The 14,136-nt window shown below is 36.5% G+C and overlaps 1 protein-coding gene across 1 annotated transcript; it reads right to left on the bottom strand.

Moving 5' to 3' along the window:
• Window positions 1-1,223: 1,223 nt before the first annotated feature.
• On the bottom strand, window positions 1,224-13,931 carry LOC141586633 (putative carbohydrate esterase At4g34215). Its single transcript, XM_074407928.1, has 2 exons — window positions 13,045-13,931; window positions 1,224-1,730 (listed from the first exon to the last, which is right to left on the bottom strand). Exons 1-2 carry the CDS (start codon window positions 13,687-13,689, stop codon window positions 1,404-1,406), a joined length of 972 nt encoding a protein of 323 aa, XP_074264029.1. The 5' UTR covers window positions 13,690-13,931; the 3' UTR covers window positions 1,224-1,403.
• Between the last annotated feature and the right edge of the window lie 205 nt (window positions 13,932-14,136).

The following is a 14,136-nucleotide window of genomic DNA, read 5'->3' as shown; positions in this document are numbered from 1 at the left end:
GTAGATCTGCTGGCTAATTATATTTAAGTCTACCAAATTTTGTAAAAGGTAATATTAAAAATAATTATTTTTATGTCGAAATTTTCGTTTTTGAGGATATTTTCACTTTTTTAAATTTATTTTTGTTGGTGTACTCTTTAATTTCAGAGATCTAATGTTTTGAGATTTTTTTCCAAGCAAATATCCTCATTTTAAATTAATTTCCGTTCTAGAAGCATTTTTTTTCACATTTTTTTATATTAGTGAGTTATTTTTAGTTATTTTTCCAGTTTGAATATCTGTAAACTATTATTTTAATTATTTCTCTTAATGATTTATGCAAGCTTTTACGGAGTACATCATTAAAGATGTAAATCTAGAAAGTCGGACTTTTTAAACTGTCATTTTATCTTTTTTTGAATATTTTTTTTTATAGTATTTTCAAATATTTTATGAATAATTTTTTTTGTATTTGTATCAATTTTTTGTAATTTGCTGTTATTTATTGTAATGTAAATTGCTGTAATTTGTTGTTGTTTATTGTAATATAAATTATTCATAATTTGTTATCCATTAATAAATAGTTAATTCGTTAAATTATTCATGAATATTTCCGTATAAATCATAAACGTAATCATTTACATCCAAAACAACATACAAAACAGCAACAGTGACAGTTATTTTTTAATAAATTCCTTATTTTTTGGTGGGTCCCGCATTTCACGATTTAGAAAAAAAAAACAGACGTCACGAATAAATCAGTACGTCCCGAACAATTTCGCAAAACACATCAAAACAGACGTTATTTTTTAATTAATTCCGTAGTTTTTTTTTCTGTGGGACCCGCATTTCAGGAATTAAAAAAAAAACTTGCTGTGATGACGTGGACGCACAAAAATCCTTTAAATGTTCTTGTTTTTATTAAGATAAGATAGTTTATTCTATTTCATCTTTAACTTTTAGTTTAGTTCAGTCAACTATCTCTTTCTTTGAACTAAACTATAGCTCAAACGAATTTTTGTAGAAACTTACCCATCCTAGTGGATCGACCTCGACTACCTTGCTACTTAGTTGAGTAATTTTTCTTATTAGGTGTGACGACCAAAACCTACATCAGAAACATATTACCTTGTTTTGATTAAATTATACTCCAGACTTAAGTGTAGATAGGAAAAACACCAAACTTAACTGAACTAAAGCAAATTAAAAACATTTAAACTTTGAGAACAAAAGATAAGTATCTATATAATGACCAAAAAAATTCCATAATTGTATGCAAATATTCATTCTCTTTATAATATTTTTCTTTACAAATTACACAATAATTACCCTAAAAGAAAAAAAAAAACTAATCTCTTGGAAGAAAAAAGAAAAGTGGTTATAATTTCATGTTGAGTACTTCATTTTTTCCTTGTACAAATCGTTCAATGAATGTACAAATAAATTATTAGAAAGAGAATAAGACTAGTATATGATGAGCCAAGTAAATGTAAATTATGTAAATTGGCAGTATTAGTTTGTAGAAGCATATTGTTAGGATTAGTAGTTTGTACTTGTGTTGGAAGGAATTCCAAAAAGGCATCAGCTAATTTAAGGGCAAGTTGAACTTGAGCTGGTGTAGTAAGATGCAGCTTGTCTGGTTCTAATGCCAGTCCCTTTGCATCTATTGTTTTTAGATTCAGTAGATTTACTGCCATTTGTGCTTGTCTTACCTCCTCTATGTATGGCCCTTCTCCTGATGCTATGGCCACCTGCAAAACATTGTTAGCAGGTAAATGTTAGATTGGAAGGAATGTTTTCAAGGTAGTGTTCTTTTGGTTTCATTTGTTTGTTTGTTTGAAAAACGTTTGCTTTAGATTGGCTGTTATACAAGCACATGAGAATGGGATAAAGGGGAATAGTGGCAGAATCCACAAGACCGATCACATACTCACATGTTGCTAAATGTAAACAAATAATTGAGACAGAAAAAGTAAGCGGACCTAAACGAAATGAAGTTCTCAGTATGACTCTTACATTAGCTAGCGTGACTATATACTGTTAGGAATATTTCCATATCATAGCTTTGCATATTCTCTCATACAATTTCGCTTGTATCTATATTTCCTTCTTTCGTATTTGCAATCTTATGTAATTACCTTAGTTTACAAAGTTTAGATTTAGGGTAAATATTCTAGATAAGTTTCTTGTGCTTCAATGTAATTGTAGTATATAAGGACACATTGTAATGCTTGAATTATTATCAATAACAATCAATTATTCATAAACCTTACATGGTATCAGAGCCCTACGATCCTAACTACACAAAAACGTCCCACCCAAACCCTAACCATGTCAAGCAATACTATCAAAAACACCCATGAACCGAGTGTCCCACTCTACCTTGTTAACCTATCCATGGTCGACAAACTCACTCCATTGACGTTTATGCAATGGCAAGACCAAGTTGCATCGTTCCTTGTTGGTTACGATCTTCTCAAATACCTTGATGGCTCACACCCTTGCCCACCCGAGACCATCACCTCACCCACTGACACCGACAAAACAGCAACAACCACCAACCCTTCCTTCCACACCTGGAAACGACGGGACCAACTAATTAAGGGTGCCTTGCTTGGCACCTTAACCCCTGAAATGCACGCCCTTGTTATGCGAACACCCACCTCCCACGATGTGTGGACCGTCCTCACCAACACCTACGCCAAATCCACTCGTGGTTATATACTACAAGTGAAAGATCGCCTTAAATCCATCTCAAAAGAGTCCACTCAATCCATCATCGACCATATGCACTCCATAAAGTCTTGCACCGATAAACTAGCCATCCTCGGGAAACCTATGGACAACGACGATATCATCGCTGAAATCATTCGTGGCCTAGACTAAGAAACCTACAAACCCATCATTGATGCCATCAACACTCCAGATGACCCTATCTCTTTCGATGCCATACACGAAAAGCTTATCAATTTCGACCTCACTCAGAAAAACCTCACCAAGCCCACCCCTTTTCCAGCCTCGGCACACCCTGCTCAAGCACTTCGAGCCGCCACCCGTAGCTACACATGCACCCAACCACAACCGTGCCTCCACCTCAGCCACACCACCACCCGTGACTGATAACTACACCCCTGCCCCATTCAAAGGCAAGTGCCAATATTGTCGTGCCATTGGGCATGTCATCTCAAGCTGTTACAAATTCAAACGCGATTATCCCGATGTCGTGTTTCCTCCTTCGAATGCCTTCACTTCAGCTTGCCAAAACCGCTCTCAACCTCAGGCCCACACCGCCATTACTCAACACTCCACCTCTGACCACATCACCACATCACCAATGACCTTGAAAACCTTGCTTTACACAACCCTTATGATGGTAGTGATGAACTAGTGATTAGTGACGGCTCTGCTTTACCCATCTCGCGCATAGGTTCGTTTACTGCTTCCGCTCATTCTTCTTCCAAATTATTCTTTAATAACGTTTTATTTGTTCCATCAATTTCTCGCAATATATTGTCTGTCGCGCAATTTTGTCGCGATAACAATGCCTATTTCGAATTCTCACAAACCTCTTTTTCTATAAAGGAACTTCAAACTCATCGGATTCTCATAAGCGGGACGTCTAATGGTGAAGTCTATGAATGACATCCTCCAAAACCGATCGCTTACACTAGCCAGCTCTCTAAAGACTATGGTTGGCATCATCGTCTTGGACATCCTTCGGTAAAAATATTACGTTATTTAATTAATAAATTTTCTATTTCAATTCCAAGCACTTTAGTTGATTTTTGTAACTCTTGTCATATACACAACAGCCACAAACTCGAATTTTCTAATTCCACGCTATTATCGAAAGCTCCGTTAGATTTAATTTTCTCCGACTTATGGTCTTCTCCTATTGTGTCGTATGACAATTTTAAGTATTACATTATCTATGTTGATCACTTTACTAAGTATATTTGGTTATATCCGCTCAAGTTGAAATCCGATGCTACGACTGTTTTTATTCGTTTTCGAAAACTTGTTGAGATATTTTTCAAACGTCCCATATTACAAATATTTTTCGATAACGGAGGTGAGTATATTAAGATGGCTCACACTCTCAGTGATAACGGCATTGGTCATCTTACTACTCCATCTCACACCCCTGAATTAATAAGGTTCACTCATACTGTGTCTGCATACACTGTTTAAGTGTTGGTAAGGTGCTTGGTCAGCCCTGGTTAATCCGTTGGTAAGTCGTGTCTAGGTGTTCCCGGTAGGGTGGTCCCACTGTTCCCATTTACATAGCGTCTGCATTCATTGGTAGGTTTAAACTTAATTCATGGCAAACTCGTTAAGAAAGGCGTTCCAAGTAGGAACAAGTAGAGATATGTCAACAGTTCAAAGTCATGAAATCAATATTCCTGTTGATTTCTCAAATTGGGATATACCCAAAGAAAACCCAACTGAAATATACAAAATAGGATCATTTGATTTCAAAACTGCATTTTCAGTAAGAACTCATGAAGAAACTAGAAGTATCCATAATTCCACATAAACTTTACATTTACTTTCTCATACTAGTGTAAAAGAATATATTCAAAAGAAATATAGATTTATTCACTTTGGCCTTGTTCAGGTTGCAGTCAAACCTTTAGTTCATAAGGGGGTTGATTGTCCTCATTCATGGCCTTAAGGGATAATAGGTTAAAGGCATACAAAGACTCTTTGCTTGCTGTTATTCAAACCAATGTCTGTAATGGACCTGTGTATTTCAACTGTTTTCCAGATTTTTCTGTTGATTTACAAGATCCATTAATTCAGGACTCTTTAATTCTTGATATTCATATTTTGGATAATAAATTCAATGACTTTGCAGGAATTTTTGCAATTGTTTTTAGAATTTATTTCAAACTTATGACTTCCACAGTCAGTCCCGAGTTCATTCATGAACCTTCTTCAAAAGAAGAAACTATTTTCCTAGAAGTTCATTCAAAAGATAGCGAGACTAAGTCCTTAGTCCCTACTGCCAAAAGTCTTCCCTGGAATAAGATCACCATTCTGGAAGAACTTCAAATTCCTAAAGAACTACCTACTCCAAATATGATCAAAAAAGATCTTGATGAGATAATTGAAGATGATAAAAGGGTTATTATGAGATTCAATTCTTTTATAGAAGGATCGTCATTTTCTTCCCCTGGTACATCTTCCTCAAGAAATCTTCCAAGAAAATCGTTTTCTCATGTAGAATCTTCAGATATTCATTATAAGATAAATTTTAAATCTCCTTTACGAATATGAGGCTACTTCTTCAAGTCCTCACTCTCCTACTCCATGATTTTTGATCTGTTAATACTATTACTCAAGAGTTTGAGATAAATAAAGATTTTCTTCGAAAAGATTTTGATTCTCCACAAAATAGTCAAAATAAATCTTGGTTTCTCTCTTTCAAAGAAGAATTTAAAGATCAAATACGTGAATATTGGTATGCTGATATGAAACACCATGCTATCAATATTCCTTTCTTTACATGGTTTTCTCTCTACTGTCAAAAGAGAGGTATAGAGAACCCTTATAAATTATCTTATATTCAAGTTCAATCCAAATTATCACAAAATTGGAATATGACGGATGATCAACATTTTCGGTTCATCCTCATCCAACATCATTCAAATTTGATGCGGTGGAAAAGAATCGGAAGTCGCCCCTTTTAAAATAAGTCATTTGTGATAAGCCTCAAGAATCTGTAATTGTTGAAGATATTATAAAGGTATATCAACAAAACAATTTTACAAATCAAATTCTTCAAACCATAGCAAATCAAACAGATCATATTTCTACTAAATTAGATTCTATCAAACCAATAGAATTGACAAATTCCAATCAAAATCAAATTCCGCTTTCATTACCCAAATTTCCTAATGAAGTATCTTCACAACCACACTTCAAACCTCTAGGTTATCCATACTCAATAATTCAAAAAATAAAAAGATCTTCTAGCTCTTCAAAAGATATAAAGCTTAGACAAAACTTATCAAAAATTTCTTCAAAGATCAATGTCATTCAAAAAAAACCAAATCGCTTCTGATTCAAATACCGAATCAGATGATCATATTGATCAAATTGAAAATCAATTCATAGAAAATCCTCAAATCAACAAAATTAGAAACCCATGGAAAAATAATTCCACAAAAAATTACTAACCTCGACCAACTCCTCCTGATATCCAATACGAAGAAAGATCCAAGTTTCAAGCTCATCAATATCATTCAGATACCATTCATGAATGGAATATCGATGGTAAATCAGAATATGAAATTCTTAATACTCTTCAAGAAATGGGTATGGCTATGACCGCTGACAAAACTCGAGAGTCAAATGAACAAGTTGTTTTTGGAAAACTTATTTCCGGTTTTACAGGGCAACTTAAAAATTGGTGGGATAATTCCTTATCTCTCCAAGATCAGTTAGATATTCTCAATCATACAATTCATACTGAAGGAATTGATGGTAACTTAGTTGAAGTTACAGATTGTTGTAGCTTTCTTCTTGTTACCATAGGTATGTATTTCGTGGGAAATCCCCAAGAATAATTATCCGCTCATAAGATTGTTTTAACCAATCTTAGATGTCCTACTCTAAGTGATTATCGTTGGTATAAAGACATGTTCTTAACATATGTGTTAAGACGACGGATTCAGAAAATGAGGCATTTCGGAAAGAAAAATTCATTTCTGGCCTTCCGAATCTTTTTGCTCAAAGGATATTCAGAAAACTTAAAGAAGTGATTGGAACTGAGGCATTACACTATAAGGCTATTACCTATGGCCAACTATTTGCCTTTGTTAAAAATGAAGGCCTTTCACTCTGCGAAGAACTCAAACTTCAATCCAAATATAACTCTGAAAGGAAACAATCCAGAAGAGAGCTGGGGTGTTTTTGTGAAGCCTTTGGCCTCGAAAAAATTCAAGCTCCTTCCTCAAAACAACGCAAATATGCTAAGAAATTCCATAAATATTCCAAAACTAAACATACTTCTTATCAAAACCCACCTCCTTATTAGAAGAAACATAATAAGCACAAAAAACAAAAAGTTTCTACATCTTCAAAACCTACAAAAATTATCTGCTACAAATGTGGTAAACCAGGTCCTAAAGCAAATCGATGTTTTACTAAGAAAAAGATAAATGAATTATTTAATGATGATTCAGCGCTTTGTTCAAAACCGTCAAAGCTTCTTCTTCGGTCTACCTCATCTTCTTCTGACGGGGAAGAGGACATCATGGAAATTTAAATTCAAAATTCTTCTGATTCTGAGTCTTATGATTCAGCATCTTCTTCACCTATTCAAATCATTAATGTCATCACAGAAGATAAAGAGTTTCTTTTTGATATCATTGACAAAGTTGATAATCCTGAAGTGAAAAAAGAGGCATTAATTCGTCTAGAGTCTTTAGTCATCAAGGATAAAGATATGTCCACTTCTATTCCTACTACTGAACCATTTAGTATTTCCAAACTTTTCAACAAATATCCGAAGCTTGATCGAAGTAAAGCTTCATTAGACTTAACAGCTTCGCCTGTTAAGATAATGCAGCAAGAAATTAATTCCTTAAAGGTCCAAGTTAATAAAATTAAAAATTATTTGGAAAATATTGAAATCAGAGATCAGGATATCCAATCAAGATTAACTGCTCTAGTAGCACTAAAAGATGTTTCAAAGGGAAAATCTTCAGATAATTCGCTTGAGTTATCTTTATCAGAAACACTTCAAGAAAGTCCTTTTAAGATTACATCATTAGAACCACGTTCCAAACCATGCGTTTTTGTTGGCTATTCCCCGACACAAAGCGCATTCTACTGTCTCGATCCCACCACTCATAAAATCTTCACCTCTAGACATGTTAAGTTTGTCGAAAACTGTTTTCCCTACCCTGACCTCATTACACTCGACTCCTCTCCCTCCACGATTCCTATCCCCACCACCTCGTGGTTCCATGAAGCCCTGGAACCTCCTTCCACGTCTTCCCCACACCAGACCTCTCCACATCACACTCCCCCTTCCTCCCCTCACAATTTAACAACTCACACCTCCTCTCCTGTTCTACATACCTCTGCCTCGCCTACCACGACCATCCCCTCTCCTTCAACCAAACCCAGTTCTATTACCTCACCTACCACCTCACCACCACCCCCGCCACCACCCCCACCACCTCCCCGCGTTGTCACTCATTTAACTAACAACATAAGCAAACCCAACCCAAAATACGCCAAACTCGCCACCCTTCTCCCACCTTCCCATCTACCAAACACAACAAAACAAGCTCTTGTAGATCCCTTGTGGCGTGCTGCCATGATTGCCGAATTTGATGCTCTTCACAACAATAAAACCTGGACACTTGTCCCTCATAACCCATCCTATAATGTTATTGGGTGTAAGTGGATTTATCGTATTAAATACAAACCCGACAACACCATTGACAAGTATAAAGCTCGCTTGGTTGCCAAAGGTTTCTTACAACGTGTCGGGGTCGACTACTCTGAGACTTTTAGTCCGGTTGTCAAACCTGCCATGGTACGTACTTTGTTATCACTTGCTCTCACCAAGGGTTGGTGTTTACGCCAACTCGATATTAATAATGCTTTTTTACAAGGTACTCTCTCGGATAAAGTTTATATGTCACAACCACCGGGTTTCACTAATCCCAAACACCCTACACATGTCTGTAAACTCAACAAAGCGATTTACGGACTCAAACAGGCACCACGAGCCTGGTACACGACACTCAAGCAACATATTTTTGGCCTTGGCTTCAAGGCCACACTTGCCGACCCATCATTATTTTTATACACGACACCGTCGCACACCTTGTATTTACTCGTCTATGTCGATGACATAATTGTCACCGGTTCCGACCCACATCACGTATCATCATTCAGCACCTCACTGGCCACACGCTTTGCCCTCAAAGATTTGGGTACTTTGTCATACTTCTTAGGTATAGAGGTCACCCCCAAGCCCCATGGTCTCCTTTTGACACAATCAAAATATATCCATGATTTATTGCACAATCACAATATGCTTGAGTCGAAACTTGCTAATGAGACCTTTAGTCCGCCCACCCTCCTTTACACAATGATGGAAGTCCCGCTCTTTCGAATGTTACCGCTTATCGTCTTTGCGTTGGGAAGTCTCTGGTAACTTTCATTTACCCGTCCCGATATCGCATTCACTGTCAACCGACTTGCCCAGTTTATGCAACACCCAACCGAGCTTCACTGGAGTGCCCTCAAACGCCTTCTTCGTTATTTGAATGGTACGTTTCATGTTGGACTTCAATTGTATCGTTCCTCACCATCTCGTCTTCATGCTTATTGTGATGCTGATCTGGCTGGGGACCGTGACTTCTACGTCTCTACCACGGGTTACATTACTTACTTGGGGCGTAATGCTATTTCCTGGGCCTCGAAAAAGCAACGAGCTATAGCTTGTTCTTTCACTGAGGCCGAATTTCGAGCTGTTGCTACTACCTCTGCTGCTGAATTGACTTTGCTTCGCTCGCTTTTAACTGAACTTCATGTTCCATTTTCTGCTTCACCGGTTATCTATTGTGACAATCTAAGTGCTACTCATTATTCTTCAAACCCCGTGTTTCATTCTCGAATGAAGCATTTGGCTCTTGCGTTTCATTTTGTTCGTGAACAAGTCCAACAAGGTCAACTTCGTGTTCAACATATTTCTGGTAATGACCAGCTCGCTGACGCTCTCACTAAGCCGCTTCCGTCACCACGTTTCGCTTCATTGCTGTCCAAGATCGGTCTCTCCATTGGGTCGTCCAGTCTTGCATGGGGCATGTTAGGAATATTTTCATATCATAGCTTTCCATATTCTCTCGTACAATTTCGCTTGTATCTATATTTCCTTCTTTCGTTATTTGCAATCTTATGTAATTACCTTAGTTTACAAAGTTTAGATTTAGAGTAAATATTCTAGATATGTTTCTTGTGCTTCAATGTAATTGTAGTATATAAGGACACATTGTAATGCTTGAATTATTATCAATAACAATCAATCATTCATAAACCTTACACATACTTGGTTTTCATTGTGTCGCTAACATAACAAATAACAGCACTACAAACACGGACAAATGGACAATACATAGCCGATACATGGCCAAACTGCTAATGTTAGACTCATACAAGTAATACCAGCATTAAAAACAAGACACACTAAACTTAGACAATGCTATGCAAAGTAGATTATAGTGCAATTTCCTAATATATCTGATCTGGACATCTTAACATTGTCCTAGATGAGTAAGCGGGCAAGATTTTGAAAAAAAGTAGTGAAATAGCTTGAACGAAGAGAGTATACTAATTTCACGAGTCGTGTTTCCTAAAAGAGCTTAATTGCTAACCATAGATAATACGAGTAAGCGAGTAATCATCTCCGGCATATCGCTTGGTTTGTCCCAACAACGCCAAGAAAAGCTTTGTCATCCGCAATGAATTTAAAAACAAATGTAATGATGCGATGTTAGAACTAGAAATTTTATCAAAGTGTCAGGGAATCATTAGTCAATCTTGGAGCATAATTAGACAACTTTTCATATAGTCATGTATTTCAACCGAAGCCACAACACATGAAATTAGGCCAATGTTCAACAATTATGGAGCACCGAAAAGAGACTCCGCTATAAGAGGCGTAAATGCTGTATTTCAAAGCTCACCTTTTACTTTTTGCTTTTTAATCAACTTTTTCTTGTGTCATTACATTAGCTCATTCACAAATGATTTTGCTTTTTTGTTGTCAAGGGAGGCATAAGCACAATACATTAGATCATCGGTACTTTATCAGCTAAATTATCTAACATTTATAACAACTTATAGAATAAAGAGGTCTTACACTATGAGATGGTAGCTCATTGTCGTAACAAGCATGGAATGGCTAGACTAGACCATGAAACGAGTCAAGCAAAACATAAATATGAGGTTGATCTTTTCGAATTGACTATGCTTCGCATATACTCTATCTTTGTTCCTATTCATTTCATATGAAGATGAACATAGTCCGGGTAATCCCCATACCTATATAGTTGCTTGATTTCAATTCAATTTGATTCAAATAAAGTCCAATTAGGTGCTCCTATGATGTCATGTCATGTCATGCAAGATGTGTCTAATGTTGAATTATGGACATATTTAATTCCCATTACAATCGATAAAAGAATAGAGATGAACTAGGTTCGGTCCATAAATCTGAATACATGTATTTTAGAGATTATTATTAGAAACATACCTTGGTTCCGATAATTTGTTTTACCTTTTTTATTTTTGAGTGTTTAATTCTTTTGTTTATCGGGAAGGGTTTCAACGGGTAATTAAATTATCTAATTCCTTTATTATTTACTAGTCATCCACACCACTAACCACAAACGATCTTTCCCCCTCTCCAGATTTTTGTGCCAGAAGTAAAGGTAAAACGGGAGTACTAGAGAATAGAGATGAGTATGCATGTTAATACCAGCATGTATCTCTAATGTTGGTTAAACTGCTTAAATCAATTTGCCATACATGATTCTCATTTGTTTACTTTACTTCCTCCGTCCCAATCATTTATTTATCTTTGATTAAAATATTACGAATAATAAATAAAGTAAACAAATAATTGAGACGGAGGGAATATTAACCATGTTTTTTAAAAATATAAAATATAAATAAAAAAAGAAAAAAAACAATTGCAGTGGGACTGTGTGAACAGCCTGAGGTTCAAACGTTCGGATAATTTAAGTACTTGAGAAATAATGATGAACATTCACGTTGGACCCCAAATCACCTAACATGGCCCCCATGCCTAATAATTTCAGGCCCTAATTGTCCTTATTCTACTATATTTAATCCTTAACAGATACTCCCTCCCATTCACAATAAACCCCCCCTTTCATTTTGGCACAAAAATTAAGGAAACACACTACCCCACCATATAATTAAATTTGGACCACACAAATACACTACCCACCATACAATTAAATTTGGATCACACAAACACTTACCAAAAAGGAAATATGGAGGTTATTGTGAATAACCGAAAAAGGAAATAGGGAAGTTTATTTTGAATGGGAGGGAGTAGATAGTTCATGCAGCATGTCATGTGATGATAAATTAAATCACAATTGTAGAGCGTACGAGTACATATTTAATTAAGGAGTACAAAATAACATGCGCCCAATTAGTGATTACTAAAACAGGGAATTATACCATATATTATATTTTTCATTCATTTGCCTTTGTTTTGGTATAATAATGAATAAGAGAGATCAGTTTTGGATGACAAGTAGATTAAATTACGGATAAATGACAATTTGGTCAGTCATACATAAACATAATCAAGCATTGAACTTGAAGACTCTAATGAGAAAGAGACGAGAGTAGCTATATGCATTTCAAAACAACAATCTTTCACCTACCAATAATAACCAAACGTTAAGGAAAAGGGAGGTACGATGTTTCACCAATCTAATGGAAAATTTACTCAATCTTGTATGCAATCATTCAATACTTATTATCGTGCAAAGTCGTCTTGCCGTATAAAACAATAAAAGATTATTTTGATTTTAATTGTAATTCAGTCTTATTCTATAATTCTATAATTTGTAGAAATCGTTATTTAAAGTCGTGAACACCATAAGTCAATAATCTAATTGCGCAATAGTCTCGTATAAATTTGTCTTGTTAGGACAATGTTGAATATGCTCTCTTCCAATCTTCTACAGTTTGAAAAAATTGCATTGAAAAGTACACTTATAAATTAATTTTGTTTTACTTGTTAATATTCCAAACTATTCTTTAATCTTTAATTTAACCCAAATACTCGTGTAAGACAGTTTCATGTTATAACACAAATAAAACCTAAGTATTGCATAAGACGGTTTTCTACAAATAGAACAGAAAATAAGATGATAATTAATACTCATCTTGTCGCGGTGAATTTTTTACGTTTACTTATACCACAAAGAAACTTAAAAAAAAAGCTCTACAAAGTAAAAAAAAAAAAAAAAAGTAGTAAAGAAATAAGTGAGATACCTGAATAATAGGAAGCATAGGAGACTGCAAATCAGTTCTAATATCCAAAAACAACTTCTCCAACCTTTGTTGATACCTTTCCGCATCAACCTTGACAAGCGTATCACTTTCCCCTTGATACCAAACCAACGCTTGAATACTCCCACCATCACGCAACGACGCCGTTGCACGCCTAACAAGCTGACCATACAACCTTCCTCCCTTGGCCCACTGACTAATATTAGTCCCACCCTCAGCACACGGCACCAGTCCAACAACTCCTACTCTCGGAACCCGGTTCGTTATCGAATTAGCAAATGCCAATCCCGGTCCCACCCCGCAAGTATGATTAATGTCTATACCCCTGTGGAGTGGCTCTTTCGCCTCGTGCCAATGTAGCTTGGGATCGAGCCGGAGAATTGTTGGGTTTGCGCATGATGGTGGTGGAATGATTTGGTCCCAATTGTTGTTGATCACTCCGCCTCGGCCTGCCATGTTGCTTTGTCCTGCTAGTAGGAATATGGATTTGTCTATGAATCGAGTCAGTTTGGGTTGGGTCATTTCAGGCTGGGTCATTTCGGCGTAGGAGGGTGGGAGGAGGAGGGATGAGTAGTTTAGGAGGAGGATGATCCAAAATGGATAGGATTTGAATTGGGTGTGTAACATGGTGTGGGGAAGGAAGGGGGGTTGGTTTGAGTTGGATGGGGTTAGTTCATTTTTCGAGTTTTGAAGGGAAGTGTGGGAAGGAGATGGGGGATGGGTAAAGGTAATGTGCTGTGGTGTTGTGAGATGTAAGTTAAGTTGTTTAAGGTATGTGTCATTCTTGTGACGGATGTTTCTTACATAGAGTCATAGAGTAGATCTAGTGAGAGACTGAGAGTTACTCCGTAAAAGGGAGGGGTATGTTCTACAATAAACTACGAGTAGTCAAGTACTATATTCCCATAAGAGTAGGTCTCCTTGTGACGGGTCGGATATTGCGACGGGTATTTTGTGAGTGGAAATGGGTAGAAGGGACAAGGTGGGCACCCACCCCATGTGCTCCTTCTCTCACCCCTATGGGTTTTTTGTGAGACAATATGGTACCCGTCACAAGTTTGTGACGGATACCCT

Source organism: Silene latifolia, chromosome 6 (genome assembly GCF_048544455.1).
Source record: "Silene latifolia isolate original U9 population chromosome 6, ASM4854445v1, whole genome shotgun sequence".
NCBI classification, from domain to species: domain Eukaryota; kingdom Viridiplantae; phylum Streptophyta; class Magnoliopsida; order Caryophyllales; family Caryophyllaceae; genus Silene; species Silene latifolia.
This window is presented reverse-complemented; position numbering and strand designations above follow the sequence as displayed.